We start from the raw sequence: 19621 nt of genomic DNA, 5'->3' as shown, positions 1-19621 counted from the left end.
CCTCTGGAAAACTATAGCTTTCCTTGTCCATAAGTGAAGTAACATGTATGTGTAGCCATTTATTTCAGCATTGTTTGTAAAAATAATAGCTCAGTTGATAAAGAATCCGCCTGCAATGCAGGAGACCCCAGTTCAATTCCTGGGTCAGGAAGATCCCCTGGAGAAGGGATAGGCTACCCACTCCAGTATTCTTGTGGAGAATACTGGAAAGCCACAAGCTTTCCTTGTCCTGGGTCAGGAAGGTCTGCTGGAGAAGAGGAAGGCTACACACTCCAGTATCCTGGTGTGGAGAATTCCATGGACTCTACAGTCCATGGGGTCACAGAGTCAGACACTCCTGAGCGACTTTCACTTTCAAAAACAATTCAGGTGTTCCTCAATAGGAGACGAAGTAATTAAATTAGGGTACATCTGAGAGTGGAATACTGTGCCATGCAAATTCATTTATGTAAAATCACAAAGTTGTTTCTGTTGGTGGTGTTTTGGCGGAATGTGGGATCTTAGTTGCCTGACTAGGGATTGAACCCGACCCCCTACATTGGAAATGTGGCGTCTTAACCATGGGACCACTCGGGAAATTCCAGCAAAGATGTTTTTAATACTGTAGCACAGTATCTCCTGAGTTTTTCTACCAAAGTAACTTGCACATAGAATATATAAAATAATAGCATATGGGATTGTCGCTTGGAGTGACCATTTAAAAATTTTTTTCTGCTTTATCTTTAAAATTCTTTGGGTTTGCTATATTCACCTCTGTCTTAGTCTGCTTTATTTAAAATTAGTTTGTCAAACTGCTCTTATTGTTGGGCGGTCCTGCTCCAGGAAAGTGCACCTTGTTTGTTCTGTGCCTTCCCTTAGCCCTGCTACACTGCCACCCATCTTATCTTGACTGAGAAGCATACTGTATGCCAAGATTAATTAGCCACATGCTATCCCTGTTTTTGCACATTTCCTTCCAGACAGATTTTTCAACTGAAGGATGATAATCTGTAAACAGAATAGCACTATACTTGTCTCAAAATAATTTAACAAGTTTCTTTCAAATGGTCCACATTTCCCAACAAATGATACCTAGACCAATTTGATTTATTGGCATTCCAGCATTACTATTAATGTACTGGGTTTGTCCAGTATATTTCCATGTTAAAAAACGATCCCTCTTACATGTTTATTATATTTCTATGTGAAATGTTCTCTTTAGCAGGATGAAGTTAAAGGAAGTAGATCGTACTGCCATGCAGGCATGGAGCCCTGCGCAGAATCATCCCATTTACCTAGCTACAGGTAAGCTCAACAGAGAGAAGACAGTATGAGTCACCTGATTTCTTCTTTTCCACATCTGACTTATTTATACTTGTCCTTTAAGATTCAGGTCAAGCTTCAGCTCCTCTAGAAAGCCTCTCCTTTCCTGATGAGATAGGTGCAAGCTTCCTGTCGGCTGAGTTCAGTGGCCTTCCCATATGCTTGTACAGCATGGTGTTAATCATGGTCTATTACATTTATAGCGTCTTCCTCACTGCAGGACCATGGTCTATCTTTATTCCTCTGGTATTAAGAAGCACAATAGATAAAATGTTAACAAGTTAATAAATACCGATTTGAATGAATGAACAACAGTTTTGATGCTCCATTTTTATATAAATAGCGTTGAAATTATATCATTTGTGACTATAAGCATGGAACTGTTCTTTCAGAGATTTTACCTATAGACTTAAAAAATTGTCTGCACTACCCACTCTTAAAAACATCGTATCTGAGCCTTGCATCAGAATCTTAACTGCTGTAGTAATGTAAGCATCTGTTCAGTGGTATACGTGGTGAGATTTCAGTCATTAATGCAGCATTCATGAGTGAGATAATTGAAAAACAAGCATTTAATTTTTATTTTGTATGGTTTTCTCTGAGTCTGTCTGTTTTTGCATGTGTAGTTACCATGAATATATTTTCTGTAGGAACATCTGCTCAACAATTGGATGCAACATTTAGTACCAGTGCTTCTCTTGAGATATTTGAATTAGACCTTTCTGATCCATCCTTGGATATGAAATCTTGTGCCACGTTCTCTTCTTCTCACAGGTATGAGATTCAACCTGAAATTTACATGATTATTTGATTATATGTTGTGGTTGATGCCTAATGTGTCTATAAGTGTTCCATTATGAACTTGTAAGGAATACCATTAGTGACATGTTTTGTGAAAAAACATATGAGTTGTTTAGGCAGAAGTTTAAAAAGTGTCTATATATTTTCTGCTGAATTTCCCTTTTTTATGGACTGCTGTGTGTAAGAAGGAAAGCCTCTAGTTTCTAGTATTGTTTTCCTCATGATACAGTAGAGTTACTTTCTTTTGCTTTTGTTAATCTTACCTCTTTACAGAAAAAGGTAGTCATGACCAGAAAAAGTAGTTAGATGAATATTAAAATGTTAATAGTGATTTTCTTTGAATAAAGGTTGCTTTTTTCCCCTATCTACTAATGTATATTTCAAATTACATTTCACAGAGAATTTTATTGACATGGTTTCTGATACGATAAGTATTTAGATAGGTAGATTTCCAAGTACTTAAGCTATATGGAAGGATACTTTAATTTCAGTAGCAAAATGTGCTTTATAGCCTAATACCTTGGCAAATTTTGGTGAAGAGATTGTACCTTGGCTAACAATACAGTTCAAATCATGGCGTCTCCCATGGGATGGCTTATAATCATCCAAGCCCTCCCACTGTACTGGGAACCCCAGATGCCTTTCATCTGGCAGTTTTTCTACTCAGTACCATTGTTATATATCTCCATGCCACCTCCATACCAAATTGTAATCTTTTATTCTCCACCAGTGGGTGGAGAATTATGTCATAATAGACATAATTTTGATATCACCTTTTTACTGTCAGAATACATTATTTTTCTTAGAAAATTTCAGATGACTCCCTTAACTGCTTTACTGTTTAACAGATGACATGTTACTGAGTACTTCTGTAGTCAAATAAAATCCGGGGAAGTGGTTGATTAGCTCTATTTCATAAATGAATCAAAAGCATCTTAGGGAGATTAAGTAACTGGATCAGGGTCTCACAGATTCTAAATGGTAAAACCATTCTTAGGCTCTTATCTTCTGACACACAAATCAAGTATACTTTGTTGTATTAGCTGTACAAAAGAGTTTTTGTATCCTTCAAGGTTACAAAATGAAACATGAGTATGAATAAAAACTAAAATGCCATTTCACCAAGTTATGTACAGTTACCAGGAATAGAGGAGAAGCAGTGTTTTTGGTGTATTTATGAAAAGGCTTAAATGTATAATTTCCAAATTCTTTTCTAAGTTTATCTGACTTCAAAAAAGAGTATTTTTGCTCATTTTCTTTTAAAGGTACCACAAGTTGATTTGGGGACCTCATAAGATGGATTCCAAAGGAAATATCTCTGGAGTCCTGATTGCAGGTGGTGAAAACGGAAATATTATTCTTTATGATCCTTCTAAAATTATCGCTGGGGATAAGGAAGTTGTGATTGCCCAGAATGACAAGCATACTGGCCCAGTGAGAGCATTGGATGTGAACATTTTCCAGGTTAGACTTTTGACGTTTATTCATATTTCTTGAGATACATGCTGCCTATTTGAAATAAGTATATGACTCTACTGTGCCTCAGTCTTGGAGAAAGCTAAAACTGTGCCTGTGCAGGTTAATGAGTGAGTCTATTTGTATGAAGAATGAAAAGTTCAGAGCTGGCTTCAGTAATTCACTAGCCCCAGGGAAGGGATCAGGGTGATGGGTTTAGTTCTAGGAGTCTGGAGATGTCGTGTCATTTTATGGACATTTTTAAAATATTAGGCACCTCAGAGGTTGAAGACCTAGTCTTTTAAGTTGTCTAGGCTACTTCTCTGGTGGTCCAGTGGCTGAGACTCTGCATTCCCAGTGCAGGAGGGCCTAGATTTGATCCCTGATCAGGGAACTAGATCCCACACGCTGCAACTAAAGATGCTCCATGCCACAAGTAAGACCTGGTGCGTCCAAATAAATAAGTAAATGAAATAATTCTTAAAATTCAAAAGTTTGTGCTAGTTCAGCATTAGGCTGGTGCTGTTGTGTGTGGGTTAGTCTTGTTTTACTACTGCTAAATGTATTTATGTCAGAGATTACTACTCTATCAAATAATAAGATATATACATAAATATAGTATAAATTTAATGGGCAGTTAAGAGTCTTTGTACTGTTGCCATTGTAAGCATTACTGAATGTTAATTGTAGAAATGTTAAATGGTAGCCCACTCCAGTGTTCTTGCCTGGAGAATCCCAGGGACGGGAACCTGGTAGGCTGCCGTTTGTGGGGTCGCACAGAGTTGGACATGACTGACGTGAGTTAGTAGGATATTTGAGTATAATCAGAAAATAAATATTATCTTAAAAAAGTTTGATAGTTATTTTTCTTGTATTATAAATAGATATTTTAGATATAGAAATACAGAAAGCCAGCTTCTTCATTTTCTGTGGTTTGTGGTGCCTACTCTTTAGATAGCTAATTTCCAACTGCTGATTTTTGGTTCGTGTCTTATATCATAGGTGGCTACTGCCATGGAATTCCTCTGTTTTCAGAGTTGTATGTCAGTTGTTATAGTAGATTAATGAGAGTGAACAGTAAAGGATGAAGGTCAGTATATGAACCTCATTGTCTTCCTGGACTTCATATCACAATTTTAGGGTCTTTTTGATCCAAAAGGTATACAACATAGTTTACCCAGAAATACTACCACCTGGCGCAAGATGGAGCATACATGAAGTAGAAATAGGTGAGGACAGACACAGAGAACAAGTTTATAGTTACCAAGGGGGAAAGGGGATTGGAGAGGGATAAGTTAAGAATTTGGGATTAGCAGATATAAACTACTATATATAAAACAGATAAACAGCAAGGTCCTACAGTATAGCACAGGGAACTAGTAATATAGTCAAAATCCTATAATAAAATAAACTATAATGGAAATATATATATGTATATATATATAACTGAGTCACTTTACACCAGAAACTATAGTTTTGTTTATTTATTTATTTATTTATTTTAATTGGAGGCTAATTACTTTACAGTTTTGTAGTGGTTTTTACCATACATTGACATGAATCAGCCATTGAGAAACTATAGTTTTTTTAATTGAAATGTCAACTATACTTCAGTTTAAATTTTTTTAAAAATACATACATGAGGATTTTTACTAGTCTTATCTTGATCCAGCTCCAGAGGCTGTCTTTGAAGTGCCTGGTATAGACACCATTATTTTAGCATTCAGCTATTTGAAGCCAACAGGGTGACCTATTTTTGTCTCCCACAACCGGATTCCCTTCCAGAGATCCAAACCACAGGCAATAATCACCATATAAGAATTTATCCATTTAATTATTTTATTAGTGTCTTATATTGAAATGGCAGTAGATGTGTTATCTTTTTTAGTTTAATAGAGTTCTACAATATGTTTCTTTAGAAAACTGATTAAATTTCAGATTGTTATATATAGTTTTTAGGGGTTCATGCATTTTGTTTTTTTTTAATTAAACAAAAATTATATGCCTTAAAACTGAAAGATTTTTAAAATTGATTATTTTTAATTGAAGGATAATTGCTTTACAGTATGGTGTTCAGCCATAGGCTTACCCATGTCCCCTCCCACTTGAACCATAGCTCCCACCTCCCTCCCCATCCCTCCTCTCTAGGTTGTTAACAAGCCGGTTTGAGTTCCCTGAGTCATACAACAAATTCCTGTTGGCTATCTATTTTACATACCATAATGTAAGTTTCCATGTTACTCTCTCCATACAGCCCACTCTCCCTCCTCCCCAACCAGCCATGTCCCTGGCTGTTCTCAGTGTCTGTGAAAATGTACAGATCTTTCCAGCTCCAAATTGGGTTATTCTGAATTCTCTTCATTATTTGTAAGTGCTATTTATTTGTTAATTCTTTCTTATTGCAGACTAATCTGGTGGCTTCTGGTGCTAACGAATCTGAAATCTACATTTGGGATCTAAATAATTTTGCAACTCCAATGACACCAGGAGCCAAAACGCAGGTATTACATTGATTTCAATATAATCAAAAGAACCAAAATTGGTTTTTCTGCACTTATTTGTTTTTTTTACGCAAAATATATCTGTTTAAAATCAGTGTTTAAATGTCATTGATTTTTCTTTACCATGATCAAGTGTTAATAAATATGTTTCCTAAGAGTATCAGCAAGTCCTTCAACAGTAAATATTTAGTACTTGCCATCTCCCAGGCACTGTTTGAGGTACTAGACTTGAGGTAGTAAATAAAATAGTCTTTAAAAGGTTTTTTAGGTATAATATTTTATGTAATGTAGTGTTCTATATTATATAGTATTTTAACAATATCCAATCTCAGAATAAAAATCATAGAGAGGAAACTTACTTAAAAAAAAAAAACACACCCTGTTTCCTGTATAATTCTAATAAGCTGAGAAAGAACAGACCTCTCCGCCTTCTTTACACTGTATTAACTATTCAGTTTGAGTGGCTATTATAACAGGCCCTAACATTTTGGCAATCTGAGAGGTAGTGTAACGATAGTATATGGTTTTCTAGGCCTCGGCTGTAATTTTTGCTCTGCCTGGATGTCTTGTCAAATTGACTGGCATCTACTTTGTGGTCCATTATCTTCCATGGGGCAGTTGCAGAGTAAAGAAACAGTGCTTGATTTGTAACAGGAACTTAGTAAGTGGCTGGTGAATAGACAGGGTAAAGTACTTGAACTGGTATATACCTGAGACTGAAACTGCATATGTTGAGAACTTAAGAATATAAAAATAAATTTATGGAAGGAATAGATCAGATTTTTAAGTAATCCATTTTCTAAAAAGAAGAATTAGATTTTGTAGTTAAACTTGATTACAGTTGAGAAATGGTTCTTAGTAGTTTATTCTTCACAGCCCCCAGAAGATATCAGCTGCATTGCATGGAACAGACAAGTTCAGCATATTTTGGCATCAGCCAGTCCCAGTGGTCGGGCCACTGTGTGGGATCTTAGGAAAAATGAGCCTATCATCAAAGTTAGTGATCATAGTAACAGGGTAAGTATGTGATTGATTGGTGAGAAACATGTTTTGTTTCTGCTGTAGCTGTTCCTATATTGTTTGTCAGAGTTGGCAACAAATCAGATTTCTATAAAGTCAAATCCTATTTTCTTACGGACCAATCATGTTGGAATGAGAGGTTGTTTTTCCCTTTGGGGAAAATAAGAAAATCCCTACTAAACCACATTGGATATGTTAATGACGAAGAGAAAGATTGGTTAATCAAAGGAGTTATTCCATGATACACTAGTTGTTTTGCTTTGCCAGCTGTTCCAAAGCATTATAGCAACTAGAATGTAAAATTTTTCCCTGCTAGTAATTTTATGACTATGAAGCTGTAGTTTCCAGACTCTAAAGTTCCTCTTCTGATTAGGCAGTGCTAAAATGAACTGGTATTCTTCTCCCACTTGCTCAGTAGACGCAGTTGTATAACACCTTACATTTTAACCTTACAGATTCATTAATATTATGTCATCATATGTTATAAAGTAATTTAGACACACTTTAGGGCTTGCCTTATTAATTTGTTTTTAATTACTGTTTTTAGTTGGACGTTTAAAAAGTAAGTTTGCCTAAATCAGAGAATGCATATATAATTTAAAAACAACAATAGCAATGAGAAAACATTATTTATAAGAATATTTCCTCAAGGTATTGTTTTTCAGTGAGTCAGGAGTTTTAAAACAAGTTTCAGTGGAATAAAATACACAATAAGCATTTCAGTCACCTTCTAGAACACTTAACAGGATCTCAGCTTCCAAGTATTTCTCAGTAATAATGTTAATTTATCCCATATGAAAATTTAAACAGTAGTTGTTGGTTTAGTCACTTTATCTTGATTTTTCTGATAAAGTAGAAGAAAGGTATTAATTTTTTTTAATCTTCTCATCTTCATTTCTCTAAAAGTATTAAATTTTAAATTTATGTAAAGCTTTTCCCCTTATTACAATTTTGACAGGACAGCTCATTTCTGGTATAGAATTACTCTGGCCTGGAATGATTTGGTGTATCAAAGGGTTGGTTGAATTGAGAACATTTAAACTCGTTTGTTTAAGACCACTGTTTAAGAGTGTTTAATAGAATTTAATAGTTTAGCGGGTTTTTAAAAAACAAATTTTAAATAAATGGAAATAATAAAATAATGACTACGTAAGTAAGAATACTTTTTTCATAAGCCTGAGCTGATGTTTTCTACTATTTGCTTCAACAAACGTATATTCCTCGTGTTCATTTTGGCTTTTCATAAAGTAGTGTGATTGATAAGATGTGAGCCTTGCCTGTGTGCAGATGCATTGCTCTGGGTTGGCGTGGCATCCTGACGTTGCCACTCAGATGGTCCTTGCCTCTGAGGATGACAGGCTACCTGTGGTCCAGATGTGGGATCTTCGCTTTGCCTCCTCTCCACTCCGTGTCCTGGAAAACCATGCCAGGTATCTTGCTGCTCTTCCAAAACGCTTGATTTATGAATTGTAAAAAATGTATTTACTTACTGCTTTGAATTATCAGATAATTTTTTAAAATTAGGGAATCTACTCCGTCTCTGTCTTACGAAAGTATAAATAGTTCATTTCTATTTTAAGCAATAGTCATCTGATTTTTTGTACCAAAACATGATAGCCAAATCATATCACAAAAACATGAAAATGTGTTTATGGATTTTCTACAACTTATTTCAAGTAATAGGTAATAGATCAAAATTCTAGTGAATCATAGCTCTTTGGGACAACTCTTGAATCTTTGGGCCATTATACAGTTTGATCTTTATTTGATTCATCATACTTATGAAGAGTCTTCCATGACATTAATGTCAAGCAACAATTGAAAAGTTTGTTTTACTTCTGAGTGTTTATCTTAATTTAAAAGCAAATATTTTTGAGATATTAAGTGGTTCATTCTGCCTTCAACTTAATAAGTGTGTGGATGCTCTAAAAAACATGAGCATTGTCTTGTGTTAACTTTAGTAGCATAAATTTAGTTTGTGGGAATTCCCTGGCAGTCCAGTGGTTAGGGCTCTGTGTTTCCACTGTAAGGGGCATGGGAGCTAAGATCCACAAGGTGCAAAATTAGTTTGTAATTGTGAAGATTTCCTATGATTTTTATATTCAGGTACCCAGGGAGTTTATGTACGTTTTGTTCAGTGTTTTTAAACAAGAAACAAATCTCTTTTAGTGTTAAAGTATTTTCACTGCTTTGGGCTTTTTTCTTCTTTCCTTCTTAGGGATATAGAAACTAAAGCTTTAAATTTCTTTTCCCCCATGTGTGGTGGAATTACACACTTTGAGAAGTCTTAAAGTTTGTGACCTCTCCTTGAGCTTCTTATAAAGGAGAAAAGAATCTGGTCACAGTGTAATCCTATTTAGATGTTATGCTTCAGTCAGCTTTTTAGTAAAGAAGGGGTGATTCTGAGAAGTTTTAATACTGTTCCCATGTTTGGTAAGGTTTTATTTATTTATTAAACACTTGCGTATCGAACACATGCCAACCAGTGTACTAGGATTCAGTAATACCACAAAAATCCGTGCCCAGTGTTGGACAGAGTTCCCTGTGCTATACAACAGGTCCTTGTTGGGTGTCTATTTTAAATATAGCAGTGTATACATATTAGTCCCTAATTCCCAAAAGTTAGCTTGATTAAGACTCATAGTAAACCTGTAGTGTAAATGCTATTATCCCATTTTACACATTGGAAATTGAAACTTGGTTTAGATTAAAACTAGTCAGCTGCTGACTTCCAACTCAAACATCCTGGTCATTGTATCTATGCTCTTAACATTACATTATACTGCCAGTTTTCAGAGTGGCTACAGTTTAGCAAGACAGAATACCATACTGGGTGCCAGGAGCAAATCAACCACTCTGTTTCCGTTTTCTCCCTCTAGTAAATGCAACAGTTGGATTATATGATATTTAAGGTCCTTCCAGTTCTATAGTTCAGTGATTTTTTTTTAACACTTGCTAAGAATTTAAATGTTCCTTAAGATGTGATATTAAATATGATACTGATATCTAAAGGCATTCTTGACGTGCCTTGAAACTTTTGACATGCATAATTGGATTCTAAAGAGAGGAGACAGTAAGACTCCATTATTCCTAAATGGACTTCCCGGGTGGCGCTAGTGGTAAAGAACCTGCCTGCCGATAGAGGAGATGTAAGAGATGTGGGTTCAGTCCCTGGGTCAGGAAGATCCCCTGGAGGAGGGCAGGGCAACCTACTCCAATATTCTTGTCTGGAGAATTCCATGGACAGAGGACTCTGGCGGGCTACAGTCCACGGGGTTGCAAAGAGTCAAGCACGACTGAAGCGACTTAAGCACACACACAGGCATTGCTACAGTTGGGGAAAGTTGAATATGGACTCTCTATTTAGAGAATTGCATGAAAATAACATTTTCAGTATGAGATTGTATATAGGAGAAGGTTCTTATCACCAGAGAGAAGTGTAGAGGTGTCATGTAATAATCTGCATTTGACAGATGCAATATATATATATAGAGAGAGAGCATAAAATATAAAGACCTAAAGTAAATGTGGCCAAATTGATGAATTTAGGTGAGAAGTATCACAGTATCCTACAATTTTTACAAAGATTTTAATGCTTAAAAAATAAAATGTTGGAAGCAAAGGCATTCTTAAATAATTTGAATTCTTTTCCTATAGCGTATTTTTCTGATTCTGAGAGGACTTAGATTGTAAGAAATATCATCATATTAAAAACAACTTTTGGGGAAAAGAAGAGTAATATCTACCTCGATGGTGAGGTTTACCTGTATTTTGGAAATAGAAAAAAAAATTATTTTAGAATTACTATAATGTTTTCAGAATAATTGAGGACTATTTGTATGTTTTTGTTTTAAGAAAGACACAGACATAATTCTAGTTTCTAGTATTTTTCTTCATGGTCTGGTAATGTTAACTTTTCTTTCATCTCTTAATAGCAGAGGCATGAATGTAGAAAAAACAAACTATTAATATTATATAGTACTTGTTTCTAGATGGTAGGATACAGGATTTTTTAAATTTTTGCAGGGGATGCTAATCTGAATTTTTCAAAACATTTACTGAAAATGTTACTTTGTTTGAAAGTAAAAGTGTTAGTCACTCAGTCGTGACCGACTCTTTGCAACCCCATGGACTATATAGTCCATGGAATTCTCCAGGCCAGAATACAGGAGTGGGTAGCCATTTCCTTCTCCAGGGGATCTTCCCAACCCAGGGATCACATCCAGGTCTCCCACACTGCAGGTGGATTCTTTACCTGCTGAGCCACCAGGAAAACCCCTTGTAGACCATGTTGTTGGGCATTTGTTTTCATTTTTTTGCCATCATACACTGTACTCTATATTGAGCATCTTTGTAATGATCACAGAGCATACCCATTGCTAAATTGCTTTCCAGAAAGATTATATGAAATTGTACTTCTGTTAGCAGTGTGTCTCTCCAAAGCCTAGGCAAAAATAATTTGCAGATTTCATTTTCTTGAGATTAAAAATTTCATCTTTGTGTTTTTAAGGGGGATTTTGGCAATTGCTTGGAGCATGGCGGATCCTGAATTGTTGCTGAGCTGTGGGAAAGATGCTAAGATTCTGTGCTCCAACCCAAACACAGGAGAGGTATGGGGAGGAGATATTTCTCAGACTTGGAGTGATTGTAATATTTAACTCTCGCTGAATAAGAAAATTTCTATATGAATTCTTTAGTACGTGATTAAAATTAAGAATGTGAAAGTAGATGGACGTGTGTATGAAATGTTAACCTAGCAGGGACTTTATCTAAACCCAGCTATTTTCATCTGGAAATATCAGTCATTGAAAAATGGTGTAGTTGAACCTAGTAATCACCCCACCACCACCCCTCATTAACAATATAAGGCATTTATCTAGACTCAGAAATAGTTGGTTGGATTTATTTAGTGTGTTTTCTGGAAATCAGTGTCCTCAGAGTCGGAGTGTTCAAGGTTTGGGTCCTGAAGGTCCTCTTTGATTTTTGGAAATCAGTAGATGTAGATTTTCAATCTTTCTTCTGAACTGTACAGCAAGAATAGGATACTTTATCATGAAATATTTGTCATGTGTTCTATTTATGGAAATTTAGATGGATAAGCTAAATGAGCAGGCTAAATGCCTTTTCACTTAATTCTGTTTCCTTATAGAGTAAAACATTATTTAAATGTCACATGAAGTCCAAATTAAGCTAATTTGACTTATTTCTTAAACCCATAAAACTTATGCTCCTAAGAGCATCAGTTAGCATCACCCTAACTTTTAGTTAGCAACAATTATTACATGATTACATTGTAAAGTTAGTAAACAATTATTACATTATTTATATCAGCCATTTTAAATCATTTTTCTGTATTCTGTTCCTCCTAAAGAAAACTGTTTATGCCAAATTCTGCAGCAGTAAGAATGATGTGTGCGTGTTTTCTCACTTGACAAGAGAGAAGCCAGTCTTCTCAGTGAATTCTTTCTTCTCAAGAATTTTTTTTTTAATTTTTATTGGAGTATAGTTGCTTTACAACGTTGTGTTAGTTTCTGCTGTACAACAAAGTGAATTAGCTACACGTGTACATATATCCCCTTTTTTAAAAATTTTCTTCTCATTTAGGTCACCACGGAGCATTGAGTATAGTTCCCTGAGCTATACAATAGATTCTCACAATTAGTCATCTATTATGCATAGCGATGTATATATGTCAGTCGCAGTCTCCCAGTTCATCCCATCCCCCACTGCCCCCCAAGAGTTGTTTTTGAAATTTGATCTTCAAATGATTTAAACGTGGTACTTTGGATCTTGGCCAGCAAAGTCAGTTGGATAGAACCCTTTTAGAGTTCAGGAAGTTGATCCTAATACAGTATTCTGATCTTTCAGATGCATCTTCTATTACAATTTCAATAAAAATAGGAAAATCTCAGTTTTTAAAATGTTCTTATTCCAAATCTGGTCAAAATTTTGATCACCTTTTGTTTTTGTCATAATGAACTTTGCTTGTATTTGAAAGAAATATTTTAAATTGTTGTTTTTCCTGGCTGTACACTTCCTAAAAGTAAATGTTTAATTAAAGTTGTACATGTTGATCATAGTGATTCAGGTATTTTGGCTATAAATCACCTGTATACTTTTTTTTTGGTCTAGGTGTTATATGAACTTCCCACCAACACACAATGGTGCTTTGATATTCAGTGGTGTCCCAGAAATCCTGCTGTCTTATCAGCTGCTTCCTTTGATGGGCGTATCAGCGTTTATTCTATCATGGGAGGGAGCGCAGATGGTTTAAGGCAGAAACAAGTTGACAAGGTAATAGGAAATATTACACTTTTTTTATTACAACACCTGAAAAGAATGATCTTACTGTATAATTATTTTGAACATGACTTTACAGATCAGCGATACCAATTACTTGGAAAACTGTGTGAAAAAATTTATTTGGTATGACTTGAAAACATGTAACATAGTCTTGTATAAGTTATGAAAGTCCCACTTTATTTTTTAGCTTTCATCATCTTTTGGGAATCTTGACCCCTTCGGCACAGGACAGCCCCTTCCCCCATTACAAATTCCTCAGCAGACGACCCCACATAGTATCGTGCTGCCTCTGAAGAAGCCACCCAGATGGATCCGAAGGCCTGTTGGTGCTTCCTTCTCAGTAGGTGGATTTGTTTCTATGGTCCATAAACACCGAGGACAGAGTAGTAGTATAAGATCTCTCAGATGGAAGAGGGCCGAGTTTGAGATGTGTTTGTGAGTTTTCATCATTCAGAAAGACTTCTCAGAAAGAGTGGTATCTACTCCCTTTTTTCTTCTAAATTGTGATAAAATATGCATAACATAAAATTGACCATTTTAACCATTTTGAAATACAGCAGTTCGGTGGCGTTTGGTACATTCACCTTGTTTTGCAGCCTTTGCACTGTTCCCGCCGCCCCACTTTATTATACTTGTCACCCTTCTCTGTCTCTGCCTCCTTCGTTCCTTTTCTTTGGGCGGGGCAGGGTGCTGCATTCCAGTTGTTACGAGGCCCGCTGTGGTTGCACATCTAATCTGTGGCCTCTCACCTTGTAGCACTTACGCCAGCACTGAAGCTGACGTTTGGATTCTCTATCTCATCCTTGGTGCCAGACTCATGTGGGGAAGAAGAGAGTGTTAGTTATTATCTTCATAATACTTCAGTACTAGTGAACGGACCTTCACTTTCCCTTCCAAAGATAAATGTATAATGAACATCCTCTGTCAGGCACCCTCCTAGGCACTGGAGACACACCTGTCAACTAGATAGAGTCTGTGTCTCAAATAGTGTGTATTGAGGGGCAGGGAGACTTTTCTGTACAGTTTGAGTTTTAAACCTTATCCATACATAATTTTATAATAATAAGTTTTAATTACTTTGGGAAGTAGAGAACTAACTAGATGGATGGTTAGGATTCAGTAAGTAAAGTGGAAAGTCACAAGTGAAAGTGAAGATTCAGAGACAGGAGAGCAGATAGCAGAGAAGACCAGCACTAGGGATGAGCGATTAATTAAATCAAGAATGAATTTACAAGTGATGTAAGCAACCATCTGTTATTTAGGAAGATTAGTATGTAGCCAAAAGGCAAAATGATTGTCTGAGGAGGCCTTACAAACAGCTATGAAAAGAAGAGAAGCAAAAGGCAAAGGAGAAAAGGAAAGATACACCCATTGAATGCAGAGTTCCGAAGAATAGTGAGAGATAAGAAACCGTTCCTCAGTGATCAGTGCAAAGAAATAGAGGAAAATAATAGAATGGGAAAGACTAGAGCTGTCTTTAAGAAAATTAGAGATACCAAGGGAACATTTCATGCAAAGATGAGCTCAATAAAGGTCAGAAATGGTATGGACCTAACAGAAGCAGAAGATATTAAGAGGTGGCCAGAATACACAGAAGAACTGTACAAAAAAGATCTTCACGACTCAGATAATCATGATGGTGTGATCACTCACCTAGAGCCAGACATCCCAGAGTGCGAAGTGAAGTGGGCCTTAGGAAGCATCAGTACCAACAAAGCTAGTGGAGGTGATGGAATTCCAGTTAAGCTATTTCAAATCCTAAAAGATGACACTGTGAAAAGTGCTGCACTCAATATGCCAGCAAATTTGGAGAGCTCAGCAGAGGCCACAGGACTGGAAAAGGTCCGTTTTCATTCCAGTTCCAAAGAAAGACAATGCCAAAGAATGTTCGAACTACCGCACAATTGCACTTATCTCACATGCTAGTAAAGTAATGCTCAAAATTCTCCAAGCCAGGTTTCAACAGTACATGAACCGTGAACTTCCAGATGTTCAAGCTGGATTTAGAAAAGGCAGAGGAACCAGAGATCAAATTGCCAACATTCACTGGATCATTGAAAAAGCAAGAGAGTTCCAGGAAAACATCTACTTCTGCTTTATTGACTATGCCAAAGCCTTTGTGTGGATCACAGCAAACTATGGAAAATTCTTAAAGAGAAGGGAATACCAGACCACCTGACCTGCCTCCTGAGAAATGTGTATGCAGGTCAAGAAGCCACAGTTAGAACTGAACATGGAACAACAGACTGCTTCCAAATCAGGAAAGGAGTACATGAAGGCTGTATATTGTTATCCTGCTTATTTAACTTACATGCAGAGTACATCATGAGAAACACTGGGCTGGAGGAAGCACAAGCTAGAATCAAGATTGCTGGGAGAAATATCAATAACCTCAGATATGCAGATGACACCACCCTTATGGCAGAAAGTGAAGAAGAACTAGAGAGCCTCTTGATGAAAGTGAAAGAGAAGAGTGAAAAATTTGGCTTAAAACTCAGCATTTAGAAAACTAAGATCAGTTCAATACAGGATGCTTGGGGCTGGTGCACGGGGAAGATCCAGAGAGATGATATAGGGTGGGAGGTGGGAGGGGGTTTTAGGATTGGGAACTCATGTACACCCGTGGCGGATTCATGTCAATGTATGGCAAAACCAATACAGTATTGTAAAGCAAAATAAAAATTAAAAAAAAAAAACTAAGATCATGGCATCTGGTCCCATCACTTCATGGCAAATAGATGGGGAAACAGTGAGAGCCTTTATTTTTCTGGGCTCCAAAATCGCTGCAGATGGTGACTGTAGCCATGAGATTAAAAGACACTTGCTCCTTGGAAGGAAAGCTATGACCAAACTAGACAGTTTGACATCACTTTGCCAATACACGTCCGTCTAGTCAAAGCTATGGTTTTTCCAGTGGTCATGTAAAGATGTGAGAGTTGAACCATAAAGAAGACTGAGCACTGAAGAACTGATGCTTTTGAACTGTGGTGGTGTCCTGCAGCAAGGAGATCCAACCAGTCCATCCTAAAGGAAATCAATCCTGAATATTCATTGGAAGGACTGATGGTGAAGCTGCAACTCCAGTACTTTGGCCACTGGTGTGAAGAACTGACTCATTTGAAAAGACCCTGATGCTGGGAATGATTGAAGGCAGGAAGAGAAGGGGACAACAGAGGGTGAGATGGTTGGATGGCATCACCAACTCAATGGACATGACTTTGAGTAAACTCCAGAAGTTGGTGATGGACAAGGAGGCCTGGTGTGCTGCAGTCCATGGGGTCGCAAAGAGTCGGACACGACTGAGCAATTGAACTGATAGTATGTAGCATGGATTGGAGGGAGGAAAAGACAACCAGTAGACATGCAGTCATACAGCAGTTCAGTGTGAAAAGAATTAGGCAGAAAAATAGCAATGTAAAAGGAAGAAATGAAAGAGGTTTAAGAAAAAATCAATACCTGAAGCTGAGGAGTGACTGAGCGGCAGAGGAAGAGTTCTGAGCCTGCTTATAATGAGAATGATAGCAAACCTGTACGTGGGAGCCCCCTAGAGAAATGAAGACCCAAAGGCGTGGCACAGCGAAAGTGCTTCTAGACTAGGTTGAGCAAAGAACGACAGTTGTGGACCAGTAACTAAAATAGTAGAGAGACGGAGGAAGGTGATTTCTATTTATCAAGTTCTGTTTGTGCAGAGTTCTACTGTCTTGGACTCCCCATCTCTGGAGATGAGTGGTTTTTTCCTCCTGATATAAGGAGAGCAGCTCTCACATGGGAGTTTCTTCTACTTTCAGAGAGAAAAGAGGAGGTCAGTGTGTCTTTCTTGGTCCTGCTATTTCTCAGTATTCTTTCAGTTCGCTTGCTCCGTCGTGTCTGACTGCGATCCCAAGGACTGCAGCGAGCCAGGCTTCCCTGTCCATCACCAACTCCCAGAGCTTGCTCAAACTCATGTCAGCTCAAGATAATCCTTATGCCAAATGACATGTTTTGTAGCAGCATACTCACCCCCTTTTAAAACTTAGAGCCTAGAGTAGAAGGTGAGGCAAATACAAAGGCTAATAGTTGAATCAAAAGAGGGAGAGATAAATGTAATATACTGAGGGCATCTGGGGTGGCAGAGGTGACCTTTGCCCAGGCCTTGAGGAGGAGTCGCATTGAATATGTGGAAGTGAGTAAAAGCAAGTAGGTGAGAAATTGTAGCAGCTGCTAGGACATTGCATCTAGAAGGTGAGTGTTGTGAAGAGGAGTAAAAATTGAAGGCTGGGGTCAGATCGTGGAGTATGGAAGAGAGCATCAGGCAGAGGGAGACGTGTGGGTCACAGGTCTTTCCTTTAGCAGGTTTACGAGAAGCACGTTAGGGGGCCACGTCCTTGTGTCTCAAGCTGATTTTGTTTCCTCATCCTATTCTAGTTCGGAGGCAAACTGGTCACCTTTGCGAATGTCAGAACGCAGCCTCAGCCGGGGCCTGAGCAGCAGCCGCAGCAGCACCACGTGTTCGTCAGTCAGGTGGTGACGGAGAAGGAGTTCCTCAGCCGATCGGACCAGCTGCAGCAGGTCGTTCAGTCACAGGGGTTCGTCAGTTACTGTCAGAAGAAGATCGATGCTTCTCAGACTGAGTTTGAAAAAAACGTGTGGTCCTTTTTGAAGGTAAAGTTGGTGATAAGCAGCTTTCCTTCATTATCTGCAAATTTAACTGTTCTCATCACATTCTAAACCTATCTTCCTGTCAAAGAAACAGCAGGGGCAGTGTGATTTGGGGGATCTCGTGACGAAATTAAAGAAAACCTTATGAAAAGCATGTGAAATAATACTTTATGTCAAGAGTTCCTTCTTGGCTCTGAAAAGCCTAATATGAAATGCTTTTTAAATAATAATATGCTAGATGTTTTTAAGTGCTTAAGTGTTTTTAAGAGATATAATATTCAGCAGACCTATCTTAAAATTAGAACATAGAGCTGAGTATAATAAAAACACAGCATGTTTAATTTCCATAGTAGGTCCAATTAAAGACAACGGGGGAAGAGGGACTAGGTGTAGAGGGGAGAGGTCAGAGGCATTTCTCGTCGCCGTTACTGAGTCGCGTTTATGACAGTAAATTAGCAAATAGAGTTTTCTTTTTGATTATTTTGCCTCCACTGGAATGTCTGTTTCCCAAGTCTGAGTTTTGCAAAGAAAAGAGCTCTTGAATGCAATAATATTTCATTCATTTTTATATTTTGTAAGTATTAGTTTCAAGAAAGTTTTAGCATGTGACGTTGACTATTTCACATAATGTGAGTTTTGCATTTATGTAGCCTTTGGACATGACTCAGTTTGTTTTTACAAATGTTAGTTTGAAAGTAAGCTTTATTCAGCTTGGCTGATTAGTTACTAGTAGACTTACTATTTCTTAAAAAATAGATTCTTTAAAAAAAACACTTTGAATTCTCTTACAGTGAAGCTTCTAGTTGATATAGTAGACTTTAGATATTTTAAATAATTCTACTTGGAATTTGAGCAGTTAATTAAAATCTGGGCCTTCAGATGCAGTTCTTTATTTCAAGAAAATGTCTTTTTTTAAGGTAAACTTTGAGGATGATTCTCGTGGAAAATACCTTGAACTTCTAGGATATAGAAAAGAAGACCTGGAAAAGAAGGTAAGCTTTTGGGAAAGTTTTAAAGGCTGAGCTCACACAAGTGAGATATTTATGTAGTGTAGGTGTTCTTTTTTTTTTTTTTTTAGGTTTTATACGGATTACTTCAAATCATTTAGTAAACATTTAATACGAATTTATGCTTGGTCGCCCGAGTTTTGGATTCATGTTGTTAAAGTCGAAACTCTTCATCAGTAATACCCTAATTTAGAAGCTGCCAGAACCATCTTTAAACTTGATCTAAAGAGTTGTGTCAGTTGGGCCTTGAAACAAAAAAAGACAGTGAGCCTCAAACACTGGGAATAGCACTTAGAGTTTTAAAAGGATGAGTAGTCAGTGGCTCTGGAGGCAAGAGAGGGAAAAGTTTGTTTCCCTGCATTGTCTACAGCTTAAGTGATGAAAATTAGGGTACTGTTTTCCACCCCAGCTATTTATGCCCTCAGCTCACAGTTCCCAAACTGTATTGAGTTGGTCCAGCTCACAAGTAACTAGTATTAATAAATATATTGGAACAAAGGTGTTTTACTGTACTGAGCCTGAATAAACAAAAAGCCCAAGTGGTTTGCTTTTTTTTTTCTTTTGTTTGTTTTTGCTTAATATTTTAAGGTTAAA

General features: G+C 37.2%; 1 protein-coding gene across 16 annotated transcripts in view; it reads left to right on the top strand.

Moving 5' to 3' along the window:
- The window catches only part of SEC31A (SEC31 homolog A, COPII coat complex component), a 59420-nt gene that overhangs the window by 7836 nt on the left and 31963 nt on the right, over positions 1 to 19621 (top strand). For 13 of the 16 annotated variants that reach the window (XM_018049663.1, XM_018049661.1, XM_018049660.1 and 10 more), the window contains exons 2-12: positions 1202 to 1284; positions 1953 to 2076; positions 3369 to 3567; positions 5964 to 6059; positions 6936 to 7076; positions 8367 to 8509; positions 11590 to 11689; positions 13212 to 13373; positions 13570 to 13722; positions 17787 to 18023; positions 18938 to 19012. In XM_018049663.1, coding sequence (XP_017905152.1) covers positions 1206 to 1284; positions 1953 to 2076; positions 3369 to 3567; positions 5964 to 6059; positions 6936 to 7076; positions 8367 to 8509; positions 11590 to 11689; positions 13212 to 13373; positions 13570 to 13722; positions 17787 to 18023; positions 18938 to 19012 — 1509 coding nt within the window. In that variant the 5' untranslated portion in view covers positions 1202 to 1205. The remainder of the gene's footprint in view (positions 1 to 1201; positions 1285 to 1952; positions 2077 to 3368; positions 3568 to 5963; positions 6060 to 6935; positions 7077 to 8366; positions 8510 to 11589; positions 11690 to 13211; positions 13374 to 13569; positions 13723 to 17786; positions 18024 to 18937; positions 19013 to 19621) is intronic. The other 3 variants (XM_018049652.1, XM_018049653.1, XM_018049664.1) reach the window with 2 other exon arrangements.

The sequence above is a fragment of the Capra hircus genome, chromosome 6, assembly GCF_001704415.2.
Source record: "Capra hircus breed San Clemente chromosome 6, ASM170441v1, whole genome shotgun sequence".
NCBI classification, from domain to species: domain Eukaryota; kingdom Metazoa; phylum Chordata; class Mammalia; order Artiodactyla; family Bovidae; genus Capra; species Capra hircus.
Note: the sequence above shows the minus strand (reverse complement) of the source record. Positions and strands in the feature narration are given on the sequence as shown.